The sequence below is a fragment of the Sceloporus occidentalis genome, unplaced genomic scaffold (assembly GCF_023333645.1).
Source record: "Sceloporus occidentalis isolate IW3139 unplaced genomic scaffold, rSceOcc1.0.p SCAF_1, whole genome shotgun sequence".
NCBI lineage: Eukaryota > Metazoa > Chordata > Lepidosauria > Squamata > Phrynosomatidae > Sceloporus > Sceloporus occidentalis.
Window position 1 is genome coordinate 56,739,124 of NW_028316981.1, and position 24,428 is coordinate 56,763,551.

Sequence of the window (24,428 nt, forward strand, 5' to 3'; positions counted from 1 at the left end):
TATATAAATTCTAAAAAGCAAACCTTGATTTAGACATTTTATATAAGGGACACCATTTTGCTATCCACTGTATATAATGGGACTTTAGCCGCCATGGATTTTGGTATTCATGGGGGTCCTGGAACCAAACTCCAGCGGATACCAAGTACAGTACAGTACCAAGTACAGTATAAGGCTTGTCAACTTGAAGCATGCTGCCTGGGGAAACTAAGGATACATACCTCCTTAACCACTGGGTGACAGACAGAAATGCAACAAACAGCTTCCCATTACTTCATTGCAGCCTGGAAAAGACATCCTCACTTAATTTCTTTCTAATTTGTTCAACTGTGAAAAGCTTTAAAAGGTAAAGGTATTCCCCGTTGACAAAGTTGTCAAGTTGTGTCTGACCTTAGGGGCCGGTGCTCATCTCCATTACTAAGCTGAAGAACTGAAGCAATGCAGAAATGGGGAGTTTAGCCCCTTCCCTGTGTGCTCACTCTATTCCTCTTATACTGCTGCTGGAAAACTCATTCTGGAGGTTTTTCTCTACCTCAAACTGAGGATAGCAAAGAGCTGACTGAAAGGTGGACCAGGGACCCTAAGATTCCTTAGCAGTCCAGGGGAGTGATGCCAAGCAAAGGAATGGGTAGGCTGGTGGCTTCTTGGATGAGTGAATTTTCCTCTTCAGTAAGACCTCTCCTCAAGAGAAGAGCTTTCTCTTAGGGAGACCTACCCCAGGAGTGGCTGCACTTAAGGTATGGGCATGGGGCAGCTAACCCGGCCATAAATCCCTCTGTGTAGATTTCGTTAAGTTGATATAAATGCTGGTGATACATACTGGAAACTGCTGCATATCTTATTTTGCTTATTTGGTATCTAACCTTGGGTTGTTCTCTCTTTTTTTTTTCTTTGTGAACTTTTCTTGCTTATTATCTGCTTTGCCCTCCTCATACTTTGACTTTGGACTGCCTAACTTAGTGTTTACTGCTACTTGGTCTGAATCGCTCACAGGTTATTTAACTTTGGTTTGACCATGGACTCGTCTGTTTGCTTACCTCTAGCTAGATTTTCAGTTACTATCTGGACTACTAGATCTTCCTACTAGAACCTGCCTGACCCAGGAACAGGCCAATTCCCAGAGTTAAACTAGACAGTAACAAAAATGTATATTCATTGCAATTACAATAGCTTTCCTCAAGCAATTAGATTTCCTCAGATACACTTGGCAAAGTAAACTTGCATTTACCTTCTAATGATTGATCACAAAACAAAGTAAGTTAATTTACAACATACAGTGGTGAACCAAGGCATGCACTATGAAAAACAAATGTCTTCCATCCCTTGGGGGTGCATCACTTCCAAATACCTGTGAAATGTTTCACTGGGTTTTACCCTCAATCATGTTGCCACAAACAATAGGTCTTCACACTGTAGAGTTTTTTAAATGAGTGTTTGCTCTCCATGTGGTTATTAATGGATGGGACAGAAGCATGCTTCAGCATGATCACTATAAAAGAGTTGGGCACAACCACATGATTTTTCATGTTCACAAGGTCTAGTGGAGACAGAAATAGCCAACAACAGCAAAGGTGGGTCTAATAAGTAAGGCTGTTCCTGACAAGATCTTCACAGCATCCTAGTCTTACATTATTTGAAGCTCAAGCTGGAAACTTTCTCTCAAGAAAGAAATGTGGTTATATTTTTTTTAATTGCTGGGAATCCAACATGATCTTGCCACACAGCACACTCCCCGTGGTTCAGGTTTGATTGTGTCTTTCTCCTTGTGCAGCCGCTATACCCAGACACACATTCTTTGATTTTCCTTGTTCTTATTTGAAGTTTACAGCTCAGGAGGATTTAATGACTCAACTATCTCTTGATTCCACCAACTGCCACTGCCTTTCTGGTCTTTTAAATGGGGATATTTTTCTTGGCAGCCCTTCAAGATTCCAGAGGAAGCCTCAGGTACCAGCACTGATGGCCCTGCTGTGCAGGAGATAAGACTGCAACAGAGTGAAAGGGGAGGGGGGGAGGCAAGGCAGAGAAACTGAGGGAGTAAACAGAGGCACAATGCAATAAAAAGGGAACCAATCTCCTGGAAAATACGCTGGAGGGAGGGATTCACAATGGAGGTGGGGAGAACAAGAGAAGCATCTTGCTCTTTTGCATTCTCTCCCTTTGCATTCTCTCCCAAGGGAGCAAGGCAGAAAATGCTGCTCTTCATCCTGAATTCTTTAGGAAAGACATCTCCTTTTTGCCTCAGGAATAAGGATGGTAGGGTCTCTGTGTGTCTGCACCAGCATCCTCCTGACATGCCAAAATGGAGAAAAATGTTATTCTCTCTGTACCAGTGGGCAAATATGATCCTGTTGCCCTCATGCAGCTCCTCTCTAGGTTGTTTGTTTGTTTGTTGGTCTTCAATCCCTCTAAACTCCCCAGACACCCTTTTCTATTAACAATAAAGGGTGAAAGTATATCTCCTGAGACCCTTTCACACTATACAGTTATAGCAATATTGTTCCCTTTTAAGTGCCATGGCTGCATCCTGTGGAATCCAGGGATATGTAGTTTAAGGAGGCACTAGAGCTCTCTGGATGAGAATTCTACCCCTTCTTTAAACTCCAGATGCCAGGAATCCAATCCCAGAGACGGGGTAGCCTAGTCCCCACTGGAAGGGAGTTCCACAGCCTAGAATCAAATACCAAAAGTTCCTCTCCAGTGTCCTCACCAAATGTCTATATGAGGATGGAAGAGGGACCCAGGCAAGCTCATATGGGTAGGTAGCTTCTTTCACATATACTGTCTGACTCGTTTTGCTTTACAGTATTTAGTTTTTCAATACACTATCCATTGCAGAGAGTTAACTAGGGCAGTAATTCAGCTTCAGAGGTTGAAGGGCTGTTTCCTGCGGGCAGCTAGGGAAGAAAGATGTTCACTCAGTGGCAGTTATGAGGAGGGAAGGAAGAAGGGGTGAATTAGCTGGTCTGCTTGCCTTCCCTCCCTCTGACAGTATGGGCTACAGCCCGTGTCATCACCATCCCATACTTGCTTCCCCTCTGCTTTTTGATGGCTTAATATAGTTTTGACTGCTTATTCTAGATACACTGTATACTATTGTACTGTTGTTTAGAAGTGGGGAAATGGTGTTTGCTGTTTACTCTCTCTTTGCCAATACCACCCCTCCATACACACATCTATGATACCTTGTTCAGTCTGAATTGTAAGACTGCATTTCTCCTTTTTCCATTTTATCTAAAACAAGCATATGAAAACAAATCCAGGAACAATACAAGTCAGAGAGGAAACCCTCTACCATCCCTAGTAGATGTCTGGTGTCAGCCCACAATCAAAGATTAGGCATCTGAAGTATAGTATAATCACTCAGACTAGCAGGGTACCCTACTATCACTTGAGCAGGAGACTGGCAAGCAGAACTTCTGGGAGGAATTTAAGATGGAAATAGGATGTTTTGGGAGAGGGGTTCTGATTAAAAATGAAAAGAAATTAGGCATCCTTTATGCCGGTTTGTTATTGGCATGTGTTCTTCCTTGCTGTTTGCTGCCCTGCAAAGGAGAGGATCACCTCAAGATTAAGGAATGGAATACAGAATGTAGTATGCAGTTCATATGCCTCCCCCAAAGTGTCCAAATGGAAATAATTATACATGTTCATAAATAGCATGCTTAATTCATGATTGGTTGATCCTTATTAATGTATTGTGTTAACTTGTTTTACATATTTTTGTGTATTTTGATCCTTTTTAATATTTATTTATTTTTATTTATTGTACTCGCAATTCATAACATCACTTAACAATGTTACTTGCATACACTTGTTGTAGTACTATAGTGGAAAAGTGCCCTTTCACTGATGCATTACAACTCTTAGGAAAAAAAATAAAGAAAAGAGGAGGAGAGGTGGAGCCTTTTGTTTTGTTTTGTTTTGTTTTGTTTTGTTTTGAGAAGTTGAAATTAAGAAGAAACCCACTTGAGAGTTTCAGGCATTATCAGGAAATAGTTCAGGACAACAGAAATGTCATTTGAATAATTTTTAAACAACAATCCTGAGAATTACAGCAGCAAATCCCCTTGTCAGAGTGGAAGACTCACTTGGAGCTATCCATGGTACTGAAACTAGTGGCTTTCCTTGCATATTCTTCCTTAGAACTAGGAAAAGAGTGACTAAAGAGAAGCCCCGACAAGAGATATACAAGGGACAATCATACCTGCTCCTCACATTCCAGTGTAATGGTTGAAGGGAGCAGTTGGGCCTTGTTCTCCTACAATGAGACATATGGGCAATAGATTTGTAAGCCATCCCTCCTTCAAGTAGCTCACAGTGTCTTATATGTTGTTGTGTTATGCCTTCAAATTGTTTCCGATTAGTTCAGAGGAGGTTTGCCATTGAACTCCCCTGAGGTTGAGAGCATGTGACTTGCCCAAGGTCACTCAGTGGATTTCATGGCTGAGTTGGGAATCAAATCCTGGTCTCCAAAGTCATTGTTCAACACTCAAACCACTATTACACATTGGCTTCCCAACAATCTCCAAAACAGACACTAATGAGGCAGAGGCCTCCTTAGCCTTCCTGACTGTTACAGCACCATGGCCTTTGAAACTATCCACTCAGCCAGGAAAATGGGAGTGATGCTCAACTTCTGTCTTTATATTTTACACCAAGAAGGAGGGCAACAAGCATCTTTTATCTGTACTGATGCAACAGCTAAAGCCTCTTTATATTTCTCAGCTCCTGAGGAACAAAGAAGGTTTACTTTTCCCTGGTTTCACTCTGCGTCTTACCCAATGCTCCTCCACAGTCACCTCTGATCCTGTATGTGGCCTTTCTGTAAGACAGCTGTCCCCAGGGCCCGGCTGACTCATTCCCCCACTACTTCCCACAATCACTGTTCCTGGGGATGTGGGAAGGACTGCAGTCCCCACTCCACTGCTTATCAATACTAGAGATTGATTTGCCCCTGCAGGTCACAGGTACCAGAGTGACTTGGGGACCATATGTCCAGCTGAACAGTCCAGGGATAGCTTCTAGGAGTGTATATAAATGAGCAAGGGATACATGCTTAAGGTCAGGCCATGACTAGGGGAAACAGCAAATGTTTTGCATGGGGAAACTTCCACTTTCCAACTTGGCATGGCCAATTGAAGAAGCCTGGATAGTTAGGTTGGGGCAATCACCTGCTTGGGTTTGAAGATCTGCCACTACACAGAAAGAGAAGACTGTGCTGTAGGAACAATTAGACCGATACATGGCTTTGTATGGTGATGTTACAATATAGTACAATCTCACCTCCCCATACAGAGTTCTGTAATAACAATCTTGTAAAGTATTCTGTAAAGCAGTGTATGCTGCAGGGTGATTTAAGCATTTCAGGCAGTAAAATTTGGATGTGTCTAATGCAGAAAAGCTCCAATCCACAGGGCATAATTCACCAGGATATTGTCATGCATGAGCCTCGCTGAAACTATCAAGAGTTATATAAGATTAAAAGGATAGTTATAGTAATAGTGTTGTTGATTATGATGATGTGTGCCTTCAAGTCATTTCCAGCATATAGCAATCCTAAGGCAAGCCTATCAATGAATTTTCTTGGCAAGATTTGCTGTTGCCTCACCTTGAGGCTGAGAGAATGTGAGAGGTTTTCAATGGCTGTGGGGATTCGAACCTTGGCCTCCAGAGTCATAGTCCAATACTTAAACCACTGCATCATACTGGCTCTCACAGTAACACATTGAGTGGTAATTTACTGCATTACAAAGTTGCCCAACAAATAGATAATGGCTGCTGGCAAACTGGGCCTCTTAATCTGTGGAGATACTGTTTGTCCATAATCAGTGGGAAGTGGAATTGAAATGTGGCAGTATGAAACAGGAAAGTGCTTAGCAAATAGAAATCAGAGACTGTCATTTCTGTCTGTCACTTATTTTATTGTAATACTATCTATTTCCAGTCTCTTTTTTATTGGAGATATTATGGTTAGCTAACACATGCTTATGTGGCAAAGCAGGCTATAAATGTAACAAATGAAAACAGGAAACAACTAATTAAATAGCCAGTTGTTGCTGGAAGCTACCAGGAAGTGATTAACTAAAGAACAAATAGAAAAGAGAAGCCCTTGATAATTCACTTTAGGCAGGTTGGTTCTGTATGTCAGGGCAATGTCAACAAAATCACCATAGACTAGCCTTTAGAAGAAAGAAGGGCAACCAGAAAAAATATTAGATTGCAGTGGCATGGCAGTAACATCTTACAGAATCACTGAGTGAATAAATAATATTCACTAAGGAGAAAATGGCTACTAGGGAAAAACAACTCCTTTTAGCCTGCCTGTAATGTCCTGCAATGTGGCAATTTGATTTACCATGCATTCACGACTGAGCAAAACTGACTGGGATTAAAAGAGTGACAAATTCTCCTTACTGATTTGCCTCCCCTTATGCTTACCAGAACAAATGGGTATCCCTTAAATATTCACTCCAAATCATGAGGGCAATGTATCACCAAAACCAATGCATGTAAACAGGGTGGTGTATGTGTAACACACACAGCTGTGTGCATGCTCACCTAGAGAAACCTACTATAAAGGTGTCCCCACTGTCTGCATTACATTATGAATAATATTTGCAGAATGACCCTGGCTGTAGCTCAGGCCTTTTGCCCAGACTTGCAATCTGTTCTACATTAAAGAGAAGCAGATGGTTAAGAGAATGACCCTTCTGCCCTGCCCAACCTTTCAATCTACACACAAAGAAAGCCCAAGCTGGCTGGAAACATCAAACCCCCCCAGGAATAATTTTAATCAGAGAGCCTCAGCCATTCTGAATAAATGCAGGCCCTGGCAACCGATGAAGGGCTAGACGCTGGTGAATATTCATGTATTCCTCAGATTTTTCCTCAACATGTAGCTGTTATTTATTTATTTTTTTAGAAAAAATGGGAGGAGGGAGCAAGATTCCAGGAACAGCAAGTGGTTGCTTTTGCATGTTATGATGAATTTTGCCAACCATATGCAGACATCCAGAGTAGTGAGTGTTATAGACAGCAAAGCAAGCAGCCCCTTACTATTCTTTGAATGCTACAGTGGCACAGCACAAACAGATTGGTTGTTTAAGGTGAACCTATCTTGGGGTTTTCTGAGCTGAGAGTGTGTGACTCACTCAAGGTCACCTAGTGGGCTTCCACTGCTGAGCAGGGAGTCAAACCCTGATCTCCACAATCATAGTCCAGTGCTCAAACCGCTACACCACATTGGTTCTCAGTTATACAGACAGAGGGAAGGAACTGACTGTCAGCTCCTTTGATCACATTCCTATCCAGAGGTTAGCTCTTCTTATGAACTACACACATCCCTTCATGCTATACACACACCTCACTACAATATTCCGTTCATGCTGTCTCTTAAGCTACGTCAAGAGTGATTAGGGCCTTACAGTTGAGCTTGGTCTCAGCCCGTGAGGTGCTCAGTGTGGTATAATGGCTGGTTGTCCCAGGGGAACTGTAAAGGGGAATTGAGAATTTAGAAAGAGAAAGACAGCTCCTGAATTGATGGCCTGCCCCTGAGAATAGATGCCAGCATCTCAGTTGAATGAATGCTGGTGCTAAAAGTGAGGAAGGAAAGAGCTGGGCCCAGACTTAATCATACTTAGCATTAGTGGTCAAACTGGGAGTGCAGATGCTCATCACCATTGTCCTCACTGCCATTACCACAAGGTGTATCCAAATATTCAAGATGCTGTGTTGGTCCATATCAGCAAGACAGTTCTAGCTTCTTTCATATCTGCTAGGAGCAAGACGTTTGTGAAGATAACAGACCTTAATTGCTCATCGAAGCCCAAATAGTTCCCCCTTCCCCAACTGCTATGAGGTTTGTAGTTAAACACAGAAGAAACAGGCTACTAGATGATACCAATATCCATGGATGTGTCTATATCACCCAAAAGAAATCTACGTGCAGCCCACAGTATTCTGCTTTGGAGCTGCCCTGGATCCACTGTGTGAGTGCCACACATACCAGCACAATAGCGAGGTGAAACTGTTTTGCTGTCCATATGGTTGACCAGGCCAACTGCATATCAGCATAAGTGTCCTGTCCTCCTTGGAGCTGCTGCCACCATGACTACCTTGTCAACCAAAAAAACAGGTCCCTGGCAGAAGAGCCTTGCTGGCTGGCAATGTTGCTTCTGGTGATGTCAGAACAGGGTGCCCAGCCATGTGATCTATGAAAATGGTGCAGAGCACCTTGTTCTGACACCTGGCAAGCAACTTGTAGACAGCACGGCTCTGTCAAGCATAGGATGTGCTTTTCCCTGGAAAGCGGTAGCAGCACAGTACCCAAGGAGAAAGGGGTTTTTTTTGTTGTTTTTTTGTTTTTGTTTTTGCAACAAGTGGCTGGGCTCACAGCATGTGGCAAATAGCACATTTTTAAAAAAGAAGTTAGACCACTGGATCACAATAGTTAAAGATGTTAAAAGGTTCAAAAGTTACCATGAAGTTTAGTTTAAAAGATAACTAAAAGAGATAAGGAGAAGCTAAAGGAATTGTTTTCTTTTGTCTTCAGTACATTCATCTATACCTGAAATAATATTTCCAGTAAGGGAGTTTGAGGAATTGAGGCAAATAGTGATGACAAAAAAGAAGTTCGAGTTTTATTGATTTTTTTTTCTTTTAAGTCACCAACTCCTTCCAAGAGATCTTTAAAAACTCGAATGTGAAATTGCTACGGTCATTTCCTGTACCAGAGGAAATCAATAAAATTGGAAAGTAGCCAGTGAATTTGGGGGATGTGCCAGTGCCAGACCACACATAGGGTTAGAAATATAGCACCACTTTTCCCATGCAGCCCATACATCTTGAGAGGAAATATTTGAATATGCATAGATATTATATGGAGATGAGTAGCATCTAGCCATCACTAGTTTAGTCATATATGTAGCGATGCATAAATGCACGTTCAGGAGTCATTGCATAGGAAAAGGGAATTGGAAAGAGCTATGGAGTGCATCATGTCCTCACATTTGCACTCACCACTTCATTTCTGTGCTGTTCACATGCAACAGTGACTTGGAGAGAACAGTGGACATGGTTGGCTGATATTTTTATCTGTCAGCACTCTAATTCTGGCAAACTATACAACTCTGTGAATTGATTTACCCAGGGCCAGTGGAATACTCAAAATAACACTCCGGTCCTGACAAAGGGATGCTACAGTCATGAATTTCTGTCCAAGTGGATGGAACTAATTGGTCCCTAACGTGGGACCATCCATATTGGCTTTCTAGTATGGAAGCACTCCAGGGGGCACTTAACTGTGTGTGGTTGTCATACTGAAATGTTTCAGCCCTACTTCAGAATAATGTTAGCATTATGGGTGATTCTTTCCTCCAGCCCCTCTGCTTGTCCTCAACCAGATCTAAGGGCATTTTCTCTTCTGTATAATGTGAATAAAAATAATGTAAACACAATAGTCCAGAAGACATAAATGACATCATACACAGAAAGACCAAGGGGCAATGATTTTCAGAAATGATCTTTTATGTCTAGATGTTTTCCTGGAGCATTTTGTGGACTAAAGTCACAATTCTACACACTTAATGGGGAGTAAAACCCATTCTACTCAGTGAAATTTATTTCTGAGTAAATATACTTCCAGCTGTGCTACACAACATGAAAGGAAGAGGAACAACAAAACAAAAAACAATTCTTTCTGAAGGAAATGCTTCTTTGCTTGGTTTTGTTTCTTTTCTTTTGTTTTTCTGCAAGGCACCTCAGTTCTTCAAAGTTCCTGATGTTCATGTGGGGGAATTAAGTGGTTTTGTAAATCAGGTCAAATTGGGCTTTCACAATGCATTATTACTAATTTAATTAAAGTGCCTCTTGCCTTGGAAACTTTAAATACAGAGATTAAAACACACAATCCAAGGACACTACAAAACTGTTAATTAACAGCTAACCTAAATAATATGCAGCTTGCATGACACCCTGAAAATGACTAGCCTGAAGCTCTGGCAGACCTACACTGGAGCAAATCCCAAAGATGGGACCCCTCCAGAGAAACATCTGGCACTAAACAGGAGGTGAATTCAGACCTCTGGTGGTTTGTTTGACTTCAATGGAGAAATATGCAATGAGTTTTTAAAAGCTGAAGGCAGGACAGCAAGTGCATTCCAGTGGATCTAGATATCTGAGACATGTCCAGAATTCCAAATTTTCAAAGATGTTTTAAAGTTTAAATTTGAGCATTGTTCCCATCCTGAAATTGATTTTGCACAATATTAGGCTTTGCAAGCAAAAGGTCTCAGGTTTATTCTGCAGCCACTTTGGATGGGATTGGTGAGGATCCTGCCTGAAACTCTGAGAAGCTTCCACCAGTTAAGATAAAGGTAAAGGTTTCCCCTTTGACCTGATTGTCTAGTTGTGTGGAACTGTAGGGGCCAGTGCTCATCTCTGTTACTAAGCCTAGGGAGCCAGCGTTGTCAAAGATGACTCCATGGTCATGTGGCCAGCATGACTAAATGTTGAAGAACATAGAAAGCCTTTACCTCCCCACTTAAGTGGTATTATTTATTTGCTTGCACTTTTGCATGTTTTCAAACTGCTAGGTTGGCAGAAGTGGTGACTAGTATTGGGAACTCACTCCAACATGCAGTGGTTGGGTCTCAAACTGCCGATCTGCTGACTTTGCAGTTGTTAGAGTTGGCGTCTTAATCGCTTAGCCACTGCATTCCTGTCCCAGTTGGCAAAGTCAATATACAGTGTACTGTAGATCAACCAATGGTCTCATGACTATGAGAGGGCTTCCTTGTGATCCTGCATGTGATCCAAAGGTCTCTGACAGTCTTCGTCTAAGAGCTCATCCTAGTTTCCATTTTTAGCATGAGTGGTCCCTTGAAATGATAAGAGGCTACATGCAACCCATTGCAACCTCAATCAAACTATATTCTCACAGCTGGCCTTGAATGCTCTCTCTTTTCCATTTTCCAAAAGTCTCTCTTCTCCAGGAGATACAGGAATGGCATCCTTAGGATCTGGACAAATGGACAGGTAACACTGGAGAAGCTTTAGATCTCCAGCGATTTCTACCCCATTATCCCTACTAAATTGGATGCACTTTCTAGATGCCTCTATATACTGTATTTTCTGGCGTATAAGACTACTTTTTAACCCAGGAAAATTTTCTCAAAAGTCGGGGGTCGTCTTGTACGCCAGGTGTCGTCTTATAGGACTGAAACTTCTGAGCCAGACTGGAAAATCTGCAGTCGCTGCATATGGTAAGGGGAGCTCAAAATGGCCGTGGCTGCATACCCTCCATATGTGATGACCGTTTGAAAGCAGCAAGGGTGGTGCTGTACAAGTATAGGATTCCAGGGTTTACGAATTCCACAGGAAGCATGGACGTTTGTATAGTATAGTAGAAGAAAATCTTGGAGACAGGGAGGGCTGGGCAGGGAGGGGGAGCTGACCAATCCAAGCAGGCTTTGTATACAACAGATTTTCCAGCTAAGTACCTGCATGTCATAAGCATTTGAATTAAAATTACCATATTGAAATCAAATATGATTTTTAAAATTTTTTATTTGGTGTGAGTTGGAAGAGGGGTAGTCTTATACGGCGAGTATATCCCAAACTCTATATTTTAACTGGAAAATTTGGGGGTCGTCTTATATGCCTAGTCATCTTATACGCTGGAAAATACGGTAACTACTGGATGGATGTATTAAGTATGACCTTATATCAGAAGCCTATTCACCCTTACACATTATAAATTACACCCTCCAAAAAATGTAATAAATTCCATTGTCTGTGGCCAAGCCCTGTAACAAAACTATATCTGTTCTGATTCACCAGAAAGACACTCACAATGTAAGATATTCAGGTATTTGGGAGGAAATAGTACCCATTCAGTTGTGTGAGAAAAAAAAGATCAGTAAGGTCAAACTGTTATCCTGGAATAATCTACTTCAAGAATAATCTAGAAGAGAAAGTGACAGATTTCAGTTGTTCTCTCCTATGGCACCTAGTTGAAACCATGGGAGTATATCATCAATTATCTTCAGCTCATCCTGGACTATGATTCTTCCTTCTCACAACCCTTGATGGGTAGGCCTCCCATAGTTTATTCATCTGTACAGTTAATATTAACCTTGTTCACCAGTAAGAACAGGCCACATTTTACAGGGATGCAAACACAGGAACTAGATTCTGCAACCAGTCAATTCTGCCTGGTTTACCTAGCCAATAGTACTGCAGAACCTTAACAACCTATTGTTCTTAAGGACAACATCAAGGGTTGATTCACCTCCTCATTTCCCAAAGTGACATTGGGCCTCTACAGACAGGCCAAGATAAAGCTGCTTCAGGTCACTTTGGAGGTATGCTGTTTAACTCATGCATGCATCTTAAGAGGCCAGAAGCTGTGACAAAGCTGTGGTCCAGTCCTTAGGACTAGAGCATGGCTTTGGTGTGGCTTCTGGCCTCTTAGGACGCCTGTATAATTTAAACAGCATACCTCCAAAGTGACCCGAAACAGTTTTAATTTGGCCTGTCTGTATGGGCCTATAATCAATCATCTGTCAATGATGCCCTCTCGCATTCAATGCAGGACATACAGCTCCCAGGACATTTCTTATGTTAGGACATTCTGCTGCTGATCTTAGATGGCCAAACTTGAAAAAAGAATTTTGAAGGAAGAACCTAATAGAAACTTCTGAATTAATACTCATCAGAGAGCATAGTTCTTTTGCCTGTTTTCTGAGTGAAAATGACAGGTTTCTGTCTCACTAGAGGTGTTAATTAAGTTGTCAATACCTGGATATTTATCAATACTGCCTTATGAATAGTCACTGTAATGATTTTACATAATCTAAATTGATATGGACATGTATTAGGGGTTAAAGGGTTACACTGGTCACCTGGAGAACTTGGAGGGCTGTACCCTCCCCCTCTTTCCCCCACAAATGTGGCCAATGGGCTGCATTTTCCTCACCCATGATCTAAACTGAATATAATTATAAATATAATCACTGTGTATTTCTTATATAGAGAATCAGCGTGGTATAGTGCTTTGACCATTAGACTATGATTCCGGAGGCCAGGCTTTGGAACCCAACTGGGTGACCTTGGGTAAGTCACACTCTCTTTCAGTCTCAAAGGAACGGCAAATCTCTTTGAAAGAAACATGCCAAGAAAACCCTGTGATAGATTCGTCTTATGGTAATCATAAATTGAAACTGGCTTGAAGGCACAACAACAACATCAACAACAATGTCTTACATCCGATTTCCCACTTACCTCACTGCTTAAATTTTGTTCTAATTCTCCCTGCTGTCATGTACACACATCTATATGAAGTTCCCAGTTCAGGACAACACTCCACAGACACAGATGCCATTATAAGTGGGTTGGCATTGAAGGGTAGCAGAAAACTGTGTTCTTTTTCTATTAGCTGCCTGTCACAAGTCATATCTTGAATGAGATGTTGCTTTATTTCCCCATTATATTTTATTGAGTATTGTATTGCTGTTTGTAATTAGTAGTTAACATACTGGATTTTAATGTTAATAATTGAGTCGGAGAATTTTAATGTATACACTGTGATTTTATTTAGTCTGTAACCCCGCTTCAATCCAACCGGGAGAGGCGGGGAAACATAAAATTATTATTATTATTATTATTATTATTATTATTATTATTATTATTATATCTGCTCCTCTTGAAATTGAGAGAGGTCTTCCTGGTACTCCAAATTCAAGCCTGAGGCTGAAATCCAATTGTGAGTTACAACTAGAGTAAACCCACTGAATCATAGTGAACTTTGCAGGATAAGATTTGTGCAAGTTCCCTGAATCCTTGGCTCTAATCTAGTTGGAACTAGCAGTTCCATTTATGCCTAAATCTGCAGGGGTGCCATGTAGCTTTTGCCTGCTCCCTGGAAGTTATGCCCCAAGGCCAGGCAGATACAAAACAGACAAAACTGCTAAGTCGAAGGTTTTCATGGCCGGCATCCATAGTTTTTTGTGGGTTTTTTGGGCTATGTGGCCATGTTCTAGAAGAGTTTCTTCCTGACGTTTCGCCAGCATCTGTGGCTGGCATCTTCAGATAACAAAACTGCATCACCTTTGGTGTGACTTTGCCAGTGTTATGGCAAAAGCTGCTGTGATGTGCATGAAAAATGTGAAATTCAGGTGTACATGTCCAAATTCTGATGCATACCCTGAAGAAAGGCTGAGACCTTGGCTCCAAGGGCCATGCCTACTTTGTGTTTTGAGATGCATGATGGTTTCTTTTCACAGTCCCTTGGGTTTTTCATGGCAGACAACAATGTAGCATTGGCTAGGATAAACAGAAGTGGTAGATAAATGATTGAGAGGCCTCCCCTCCAAACCATTACTTCATGTACAAATTATTCACAGTGACTTCATCATGCTGTGTTATTCAACTGGTTGCTACTGGGTGGATGGGCAGGTATGCTGCACAGCATGGTGGCAGGAAATTGGGTACACTGAATTAGGCTGTACTGAGAGGAAGTGGAAGAAACTCAGTGCAGAATCTGTTGTTTTCTGTGGCACTTACGTTCCTTGTAGAATCTAGCTTTGTCCCTGGTCTGGCAAAAATGCACCCCACCATCATGCTACTTATTTAGCTTTGCAGGCCCAGAATTAATTTCCCAAGTGGCAGACATCTGCAGCACTTTCTGTCTCCATGGAACCAGCTACCGCCTCATCACTAGTTGTTTTGACATGAGAATTTTCACACAAATGATTGAAGAAATTGAGCAGAAGCCTGTCCTCCCCACTCATGGAGACAATGTTAATTTATTCATATTCTCTTCCTTTTGGAAAGAATAATTTTGACTAACAGTAACATAAAGTTTAAGTCAGACCTATTAGCATGACACAGATAATTGTATTCATCATTGGTTTGATTAAGCCTAGCCCATGTGATAGCATTGGCTTATAAACCTCACTTTCCCCTGCCACACACACACACACACAGTTCTGGAATATACATTTCCCACTGATTTCAATGTCTAGAATCCCCTTAATTTGAGTACTGTATTTATATCTTTAACTCAGAGTAACAATTCACACACCTAAAGAACTGGGCTATAGCACACAAAGCACATGCTAAAATGTTTGTGGATGTTTTTAAAATTATGGTTTTTGTTGCTATAGACTAACAAAGCTACACATTCGGAAAAGAAAGAATCTGTAATTTGGCAAACTAAGATAACAGTATAGCTATTATTTTACTTGTTAACCTTCTTTCTGCAACATTTAGGTAGAACTTTTGCCCACTGAAAGTGATTTAGGAAATGGGAGATGGAGGTATGGATGCCTATCCACACTGAAATGCTCATCTCACCCTTACTGAGCAGTCTGGACATCTCTTTTCATCCGAAAATTTCCTGGACAATTTCTCTGGGGAACCAGCTGTTGCTCATGGACAGCTGTCTGTATCCAGAGCAGAGTCAGAGTGAGGGATTTGCCCACTGCTGTCCCCTGAATATGGATATGAAGTAGATAGTTTTGTGGGATTGACTCAGCCAATGGTTATGGATGGCAGGAACTGTAGACCAAAACACACTGCAGAAATAATCCAATTTGAGGCCCCTTTCACTGCCCTAACTCAGTGCTGGGGTACCTTGGGGCACCAGAGCTCTCTGCCAAAGAAGGCTAAATGTCTCACAATAAACTGCAATTCCCAGGATTCCCCAACACTGAGCCAGGTCAGTGAAAACAGTCTCAAACAAGATTATTTTTGCAGTGTGTTTTGGACCTGAATCTGGGGGCCCAGATTTAGAGAAGCCTGGTCTAAGTCAAATACACTATTTTGGAGATCAGAGGCGGTAATCATATAGTTTGCCAGATACTATTGTACTGCAGCTTCCAGCAGTCCTAGCCAGCATAGTCAATGATGAAGAATACTGGGAGTTACAATCCACCCCAACATGTGGAGGTCTACATATTCCCCATGTGTCTGCTGAGCTCAGGGGATGAAAAATCGTGTAAGAATGAAAGCAGCTCTTGCTGAGTTTTGCTTTTAAAATAAAATAAAATACAGATCGCTGTGGCTCTTTTCAAATAAATGTATGTTTTGTGTATTCCAGGCAGAAGCTGCCATGTTAATTTCTGTTCCATATTGACTAAAGTAACAAGACTGGAATTGCCATCCAATTAAGATCCATTTCATATATTGCCCCCTCTCTTCCTCCCTCTCTAGATCTGACTAATTGTGCATTGATTTTAGCCATGGATTCTATCCTTATTTATACAATACCATACTAGCACAGGAAGTTGGTAACAAACAGGCTGTAAATATGAATTAAAATTAAATGAAGCAGCTATGAGATGTGGGTTTTTAATTTTTTAATTTTTTTTAACAGAAAGGCCTCAGCTTTTCTGACAATGTGGCCAAAGCCAACAAAAGACAGAGAGCTGCCCATTCATCTCCCTCCTCCACCCAGCTTCAATATACAGCTCTTTTGCCTAATTCCTATTCCCATGCTTCTCCTCGCCTCCCTGCTTAGCCCTTTCCCTCCTCACGTCCACACTGGAAATAGGACCACGTGTCATTTCAAGGGCCTTGTTGTTCTAAGACTGTTAAATGCAAGACCTGAAAATGTGATTTCTTCCTGCCTTTGTGTGGGGTTAAGTATGTTAGGGAGGCAGCGCCTGTGTGAGCACAACCTGGCAGAAGCATGAAAAGGTCAGCTCAGCTCTCCAGTAATCAGTGCTGGATGCTGTTCTTTCTCTCTATCTCTCTCCCTGCCTGCCTGTGTGCCTGAATACTATATCTCCCTGCCCTGCAGTTACAATTAACCCCTGCGAAACCCCAATCTAGCAATGAGCCGGGGAAGACTGCTCCAAACACACTGTTGTGCCCCCCTGTTTCGAAGGAAACAGGGAAGCCTTTTCCCAGCCCACTCCCTAAATTAGTCTGGATGGTGTGTGTGTGTGGGGGGGGGCGGTTAGATAATAGCAACGGATGCAGAGAACAGCATGAATAATGTAAGCCTCCCTAGACACAGCTGGGTAACTAAGCCTATGTATCACCAATATCCTCTTCTTCCTCTCCCTCCCTTCTTCTGCAAACAGAGACTTCCCACACCCATTTCCACAAATGAAAGCTAGGTTATTTGGCATCGTATCTGGCACCATTTTAAAGCACTCCTATTGATAGCAATGAGAGTGGTGGCCTTATAGTAAAACTCTAGGACTGGACCACATTACTTATTCTAGGCCCTGTCATAGATTTGTTTTTCTTGATGGCCTTTGGCTAGATGTGCTAGTAACCCCCTTCTCTATGTCTGATTCCCATCTGTAAAATTCAAATGACATCTCCTTACAGTTTAGGGAAGTTTCCTAGAGACCTATATTTACATATACATACATATACATAGGGTTCATCTACTCTCTCGTGCTAAATGAGATATTACACTGAGGTGAGTGTCATGGAGAATCAGTTTCCTAATAGGATGGGATGGAGATCTTTCCCCTAGTTTCTAAGTGGCTGGGGGGGCAGGGGGACATGGGATATTGAAAAGCTGATATTACAAACATAACATTAAATCGAAGCCAAATTGATGCTTCCAGTCTGTGTAAACCCTGCATTCTAGGAGGGCAGGAAAGACAAAGAAGCAATTGGAGCCAAGATAGAAATGCTGACAATACATGTTAATGTGACTGATTGAATTAATTAAATGAAAAAGAGAATTTTGGATGAAATCAGAGCATGAGAAAACCTTGAGTCTGAGACAGTAGAGGCTTGAAAATGCTCAGCTAAGGCTCCAAATGGTGTAACCTCTTTTTTATTACACCCGATGAAGTGGTTTATAGTCCACAAAAAATTATGCTCTAAATACACTTGCTAGTCTTTAAGGTGCCCCGGGACTCTTTGGCTGCTGCCACACTGCAGAAATAAAGCAGTCTGACACCACTTTAACTGCCAGGACTCAATGCTAGAGAATTCTGGGATTTGTAGTTTTGTGAGATATTTAGCCTTCCCTGTCAGAGAGCTCTGGTGCCCCACCAAAGTACAAATCTCAGAATTCCATAGCAAGTTAAAGTGGTGTCAAACTGCTTTCTTTCTACAGTGCAGGGATGTAGCCAAGGGGGGGGGGGGGGTTCTTGGGGTCTGGACCCCCCCCCTTCCATTAGAAAAATGAATGGTGTGTGCTGCTGCGCCGCCACACTCAAGCCCCATTATAATTGTGGCACTTAGTCTGGACCCCCCCCCTTCCCAAAATCCTAGCTACGTCCCTGTACAGTGTAGCAGTAGCGTCTCTCTGGAGATCATTTTCCTTTTACAATGAAAGAACCAATGTCAGGAGCAACATCTAACAACTACCCAGAGTGACATCAGATCAACAAGCAGGGAGGAAATTTTCTTTTCTTTGGAAAAACTCCCACTATTTCTTATGTCAGAATTTGAAACAGTTACTTTTTATATTACAACATCCAGAATCCTGCAACCAGCAAATCCACTGGCCCTGTTAAGTAAGAGATTTTGGGAAACTGAGTTTAAAAAGATAACCCTTTCAAGCTCTGCATTAGGCATATACAAAAGAATGAGAGAAAGGAAGAGGGAGGGGACCCTTAGAAAATGTACCTAATCTATAGACTCAAATATACGTTTAATGTATGTGTCCAGAAATATATTCTTAAATGTTGAGGTGCCAGGGCAGGAAGCATGCCAGGAAGTCTTGTCCTCTACCTCCAGAAGCCTTTACTTCCGTAGCCAGGCAGGCACCTGATGTTCTTTAATGAGAGAAAGGCACTCTGCACAAGCTCACAGGCATTATCTTCATTACACTCTGCAAGGCTGAGCCCTCACAGCTCTTGGGCTATGATCAAATTGATCCTCAAACATATTGAGCTAACGGTAATAGGTTTGCATATTCTTCTTTTGAATCTATTTCAATTCTCACTTTTATATGTTTTTAATTATATTCTTTTAAATTGTAAGCTGCTTTGAGTCCCAATTTGGGGGAAAAGCAGGAAACAACAACAACAACTCATTTCTGTGTGTGTGCACTGATTTTTCATCCTAGGTGGTTTAGGATAAAGTTACCTGCATGGCTGCCTTCCTACCTATACAGTTCCTCCAGTAACAAACAATAAAGTAACAAACAGGAAACATCCTTTTTAGTGGTCATGATGGTGTTGCTGCCTCTGAAACTCCCTCCCTTAACTAGGGCTTGCATATAAGAGGACAGTTAATACTTCCCTTTAATCAGAGATTAAAGGGGATCGTGGATACTCTTAGGTCCAGTACATGTCATTGTTAGTCATTGCTTGGTTTTTAGGGTATGCTGCTGTGAGTTTGCTAGACAGGAAGGAGGGCATAGGAATTATTTGAAAAATAAATAAACAGTAGGTCCTTCTTTCTATTTCAAAGCCTTCATGTCTTTCAGGGAAGACATGCTGGACCGCCGTGGGGGTAATGTCAAAGTGAAGAAAGAAAATCATCATTTTCTATCCCATATCAAGGTTGATTCCAGTCCAAACAAAAGGAATTACGGTGTGCCAAACATGCAAAATCAATGCACCTGAACCCAGAGCCATGCACAAATAGTGGCAATCAAACTGCTGTTCCTGGCTAATCCAATGAAAGGCTGGGGGAAATCATAAATTCAGCGATGGAGCCTGGCCCAAAACAGAAAGTATGGCGGATTGGTAGGGGTTTTTTTCCCCCATATGGATACACATCTCCTCTGGATTCCCCATCCCCTCATCCAATTATCACCACAACTATGCAGAAATCTTGCATCCAGGCAAACTCTCCTAGTTACTTCACTTGTTGCAACTGATGTATTTCCACTGTCTCTGTCTCAGAGGATCTACAAAGACCATGTTGTAATACCTTCTATATCTGCTGGCCTATTATACCATTGTATGGAGAAGAAAGCTAGGAAAAGGATCAGAAAGCCTCTCCTTTCCCTGTTTGAATTCTCCGTGCAACAAGCAGGTTTATCTTACCAATTTACATCCTTTCTCCTTTCCTTTGTGTGCACTTTATCTAATTTAGATTGTAAACTCTTCAGGGCAGGAAGCCAGCTCTGTCTAATAAATTATGAAATGAGTCTGCCATGAGATAATAGCAAGCAATCAAATCTTGCCTTTTTGGTAGCCCACTGAGCTATTACGCCCTAAAGGAAGCTGGGAAAAAATAAATAAAAGATCCACCAGCATAATTACTATCCAAGTTTCTCCTCTCTCCTTCTCCCCCTCCCCACCATGGCATGGTGCCCCAAACACTGAGAACCTGGACATGGTTTACCACAAGCTAACTAGAAATCTCAGACACAAAAACTCAATGAAAAACAACTTTGCCACATTTACTGAAAGCATCTTTACCTGTGACAGTCACCAGCATGGATGCCACCAAGGAACGATTGTTGTCTAGCTTCCGGTTCAGCCTGATGTCCCCACTAGTCTGATTGATGATCAACAAGTGCAGCTCATTCCCTCGTTCAAAAGTGTAGAACAGTCTGTCAGACACATCTGGGTCATAGGCAGGGATCTTCCCTATAACCCCCGAAGGGAAGGTGTTGGATTTGTTGGAGATGTAGTTGTTAAAGAGGATCTGGAAATTTTTAAGAATGGGGCTGTTATCATTCTGGTCAATGAGCTTGATGTGGACTGTGGCTCTGCTGACAAGAGGTGCCGAAGTGGCCTGGACAACGATGACATACTCTGACTTTGTCTCATAGTCCAAGTCAATTAGAGCAGTGAGCTCACCTGAAAAGATGTCCATCTGGAAAATCTCTGGGATGTTGCCTTCCACAATCTGGTACATGATCTGTGCATTGGGTCCCTCATCGGGGTCAACAGCTGTTATCTGGGCCACCACAGAGCCCACAATACTATTTTCCTTCACTAGGACCTCAAACTCCTCAGCCGGGAAAACAGGTGCATTGTCATTCACATCCTGCACAGTGACTTGAATGTGTACAGGTGTTCTTTGAGGAGGAATCCCTCTGTCCACAGCATAAGCAGTCAGTTCGTAGACTGGGATGCTCTCCCGGTCCAGCCTGCGGTCCGTGCGAATAATCCCAGAGGTGGGTTCTATTGTGAAATCCCCATCCCCATCCTCTCCATTCTGGAAAGTATACTGCACTCGTCCATTGGCATGGGCATCTCGATCAGTGGCTGAGATCTGGAGCACACTTGTGTAGGGAGGGCTGTCCTCAGATATGATGCCTTGGTAATGAGCACTAACAAACTGTGGGGCATTGTCGTTGACATCATTGATCATGATTTCAACATAGGTTGTGTCTGCCTTCTGAGGGATCCCATTATCTTTGGCTGTAATGGCCAGAGTGTAGGTCACCTGGTCTTCATAATCCAGTTCAGCCTGCAAAGTGATGGCACCAGTGTTGCCATCAATGCGAAACTGAGGAATATTGTCCTCCAGGTAGTAGGTTATCCGGGCATTCTCCCCAACGTCATCATCGGTGGCACTGATCACAACCACTGTGCTTCCTACAGGACGGTCCTCGTTCACACTTACTGAATAATGGGCACTCTGAAAGACTGGCCTGTGAGTGTTGGCATCAGTAATGTTGACGTGGACATGGCAGTTGTCATGCAGGGTTCGGTCAGAGGCTGTGACTGTGAGCACAAAGCGCCTCTCTTGTTTGTAATCCAGGGGCAAAGAGAGGGTGATTAGTCCCACTCCCCCCTGAGTACTAATGGCAAAACGGTTCCGTGTGTTCCCCCCTGTTATCTGGTAGCTGATGGCACTGTTCACATCCCTGTCGATTGCTGTGACACTGAGGACGCTGGTCCCCACAGCAGCATCTTCATTGAGGCGGATGAAATACTCTTTCTGGGTGAATTCAGGCCGATTATCATTCACATCCATGATAGTGATGGTGACACTAGCAGAAGCTGACAGAGAGGGGGAGCCATGGTCTCGGGCCTCTACCCCAAAGAAATAGTGCTCCACAGTTTCCCGGTCCAAGGGGCCACTTACAGTAATCCATCCGGTGGCACTGTTCACCACAAAGGGCGTGTCAGAGGAGACCCCAGACAGCTTGTACTCCAGGCGGGCATTCTCTCCATAATCTGCATCCACAGCCTGGATGTGGATCACCGAGTGGCCAAAAGGGGCATTTTCCAACACAGATATTTGAAAAGGAGTGCTGACAAAAATGGGGGCGTGATCATTGATGTCCACAACTTGGACGCTGACCATGCCCGTGTTGTTGGACAGAGGAGGCCGCCCCGCATCCTGGGCCCGGATCCTCAGGGCATATTCTCGCTCCACTTCAAAATCCAAAGGAGCCACGACTTGGATTTCTCCGGTCACGCTGTCAATGGAAAACTGTCCCCGGCTGTTCCCACTGATGATGTTGTAATGAACCAAAGCATTGTTATCTTTGTCCAAGTCGGTGGCGGTAACCTTCAGAATTTCCGAGTGGGGCCTGATATCCTCTCTGACTTGGACGATATACCGCTTCTCGCTGAACTGTGGGACATTGTCGTTCTCATCCAGGACTGTGATGTAGACCCGAACAGTGGCGGAGCGAGGGCCGGGCTCCTTGCCTTGGTCGTTTGCCTCCACCACCAGAGAGTACCTCTCCATCTTCTCCCTGTCCACCGGCCCGCTCGTGGTGATGAGTCCCGACCGCGGGTCGATCTCGAATGCTGCATGTGCCGCTCTCTCATTGACAAAACGGTAGCGGATGTTGGCGTTGGGTGGGGAGTCCCCGTCGGTGGCCCTCAGCTGCAAGATGGGGTAGCCTTCCTCCACGTTCTCTCGGATGGTCTCCCGGTACTCGCCCTGCTCAAAGACTGGATCATGGTCATTCCGATCAGTCACCGTGACAGCCACCATGGTGGTGGAGGAGAGGCGGGGGAGGCCGTGGTCCACGGCTGTGACGCGGAAGTAGTGGAGCTCCATGATCTCCCGGTCCAGGGCCTCGGTGGTGCTGATGAGGCCGTTTTGGGCGTCGATGCTGAAGAGCTCCAGGGAGCGGCTGTTCATCAGGGCGTCCATGGAATACAGCAACCTCCCAGCCTCCCCAGAGTCCGGGTCTTGGGCTGCCATGGTGATGACAGGGGTCCCTGGGGGTTGGTTCTCCGCCACTTGCACCTGGTAGTTGTACTGGGCGAAGGCAGGGTGCCGGTTGGGGGCCCTGCGGGTCCTGGGCAAGGGGGGCCCTGGTCCTTCCCTTCGCCTCCTCCGCTTGGCACCAGAGGGAGAGAGGGAACCCATCAGCCCAGGAGCAGGGCTGGCCTTTTTGGGTGGGCTCCGGAAATTCCTGCCAAACCCAAGCCTGGGCCGGGGGCCTTGGCACGAGGACCAAGGAGACCAGGTAGAGGAAAGTGGGGGCCCAGGCGGAGCTGTCCCCGGAGTCAGTGGTGCTGAAAGAGAGCCTGCCTGCCCTGCCTCGGGAGCCAGCCCCAGCCAGGAGCAGGCCAGCAGGGCCAAGCACCCGCCCAGGGGCCCCGCTGGCAGCATCCTCCGACGGACCCAAGCAGACTCCCCTGGGGACCCCCCTCCACCAAGGAAGGAAGGCCCGGGGGCTGCGAAGGGGCTCCTGGGGATCGGAAGGCAGGCCCCACTGCTGCCTCCAAGACCCCACCTTGGGCCCTGGGGGGAACCGGAAGGGGAAGAGGAGGAGGAAGAGGAGGGGGTTGGGGGGGTTGGGGAGGGCGAATGGGGGGTCCCCTCCTCCTCTACCTCTTCCTCCTCTGCCTGCTCCTCCTCCTCTTCTTCTTCCTTTTCCTCCTCCTTTCCCTCTTCTTCCTCTATCTGCTCTTCCTCTTCCCTGCCCTCTTCCTCCCCTTCCTCTATCTGCTGCTGCTCCTCTCCTCCCTTCTCCTCCTCCCCCTTTTCCTCTTCTGCGTCCTCTTCCCCTACTTCTTCCTCCTCCGCCTTCTTCTCTATCTGCTCCTCCACCTCCTCTTCTTCCTCCTCCTCGACCTGCTCTTCCCTTTCCCTTTCCTCCTCCGGGGCTCCCCCTCCGTGCCCCCTTCCCTTCCTCTTCCCTGGCCTTGCCCAGGAGGCCCCTGCCAGGCCCCCGTCCGACCGGAGCCGGAGCCTCAGGAGGAGGAAGAGGAGGCGGCAAGGGCAGCCCCGGGGCTCCTCCTGGCCGGGAGCAGCCTGTGGAGCGGAGCCCTGATCCCGGGGGCCTCCGGGGCTGGGGCTGCCCTTGCCTCCGCCACCTCCTCCTGCTGCTGCTGCTGCTGCTGCCGCCTGTGCTGCGGGGGCCCCGGGGGAAGGGCGCGGGGGGAGGGCCAGGCTGCGGGGCTCCTCGGGGCTGAGCGGGAACAAAGGCAGCAGCGACAGGAGGAGGAGGAGGAGGAAGAGCGGCAGGAGGAGCAGCAGCAGCCCCGGCCTCAGGCGGCAGCGCAGCAGAGCAGCCCCGGGTGTCCTGCGGGTGGCTGTCCCGGGGCCGCCTTGCTCCATGCTCCCGGGGCCCC

General features: G+C 44.5%; 1 protein-coding gene across 1 annotated transcript in view; it reads right to left on the minus strand.

Moving 5' to 3' along the window:
• LOC149321439 (cadherin EGF LAG seven-pass G-type receptor 3-like) overlaps nt 1–23,612 on the minus strand; it is a 107,047-nt gene extending 83,435 nt beyond the window's left edge. The window contains exon 1 of the mRNA XM_089521649.1: nt 20,352–23,612. Within this exon, the coding sequence (XP_089377775.1) occupies nt 20,352–23,463 (3,112 nt within the window). The 5' untranslated portion in view covers nt 23,464–23,612. The remainder of the gene's footprint in view (nt 1–20,351) is intronic.
• Nucleotides 23,613–24,428: the final 816 nt, after the last annotated feature.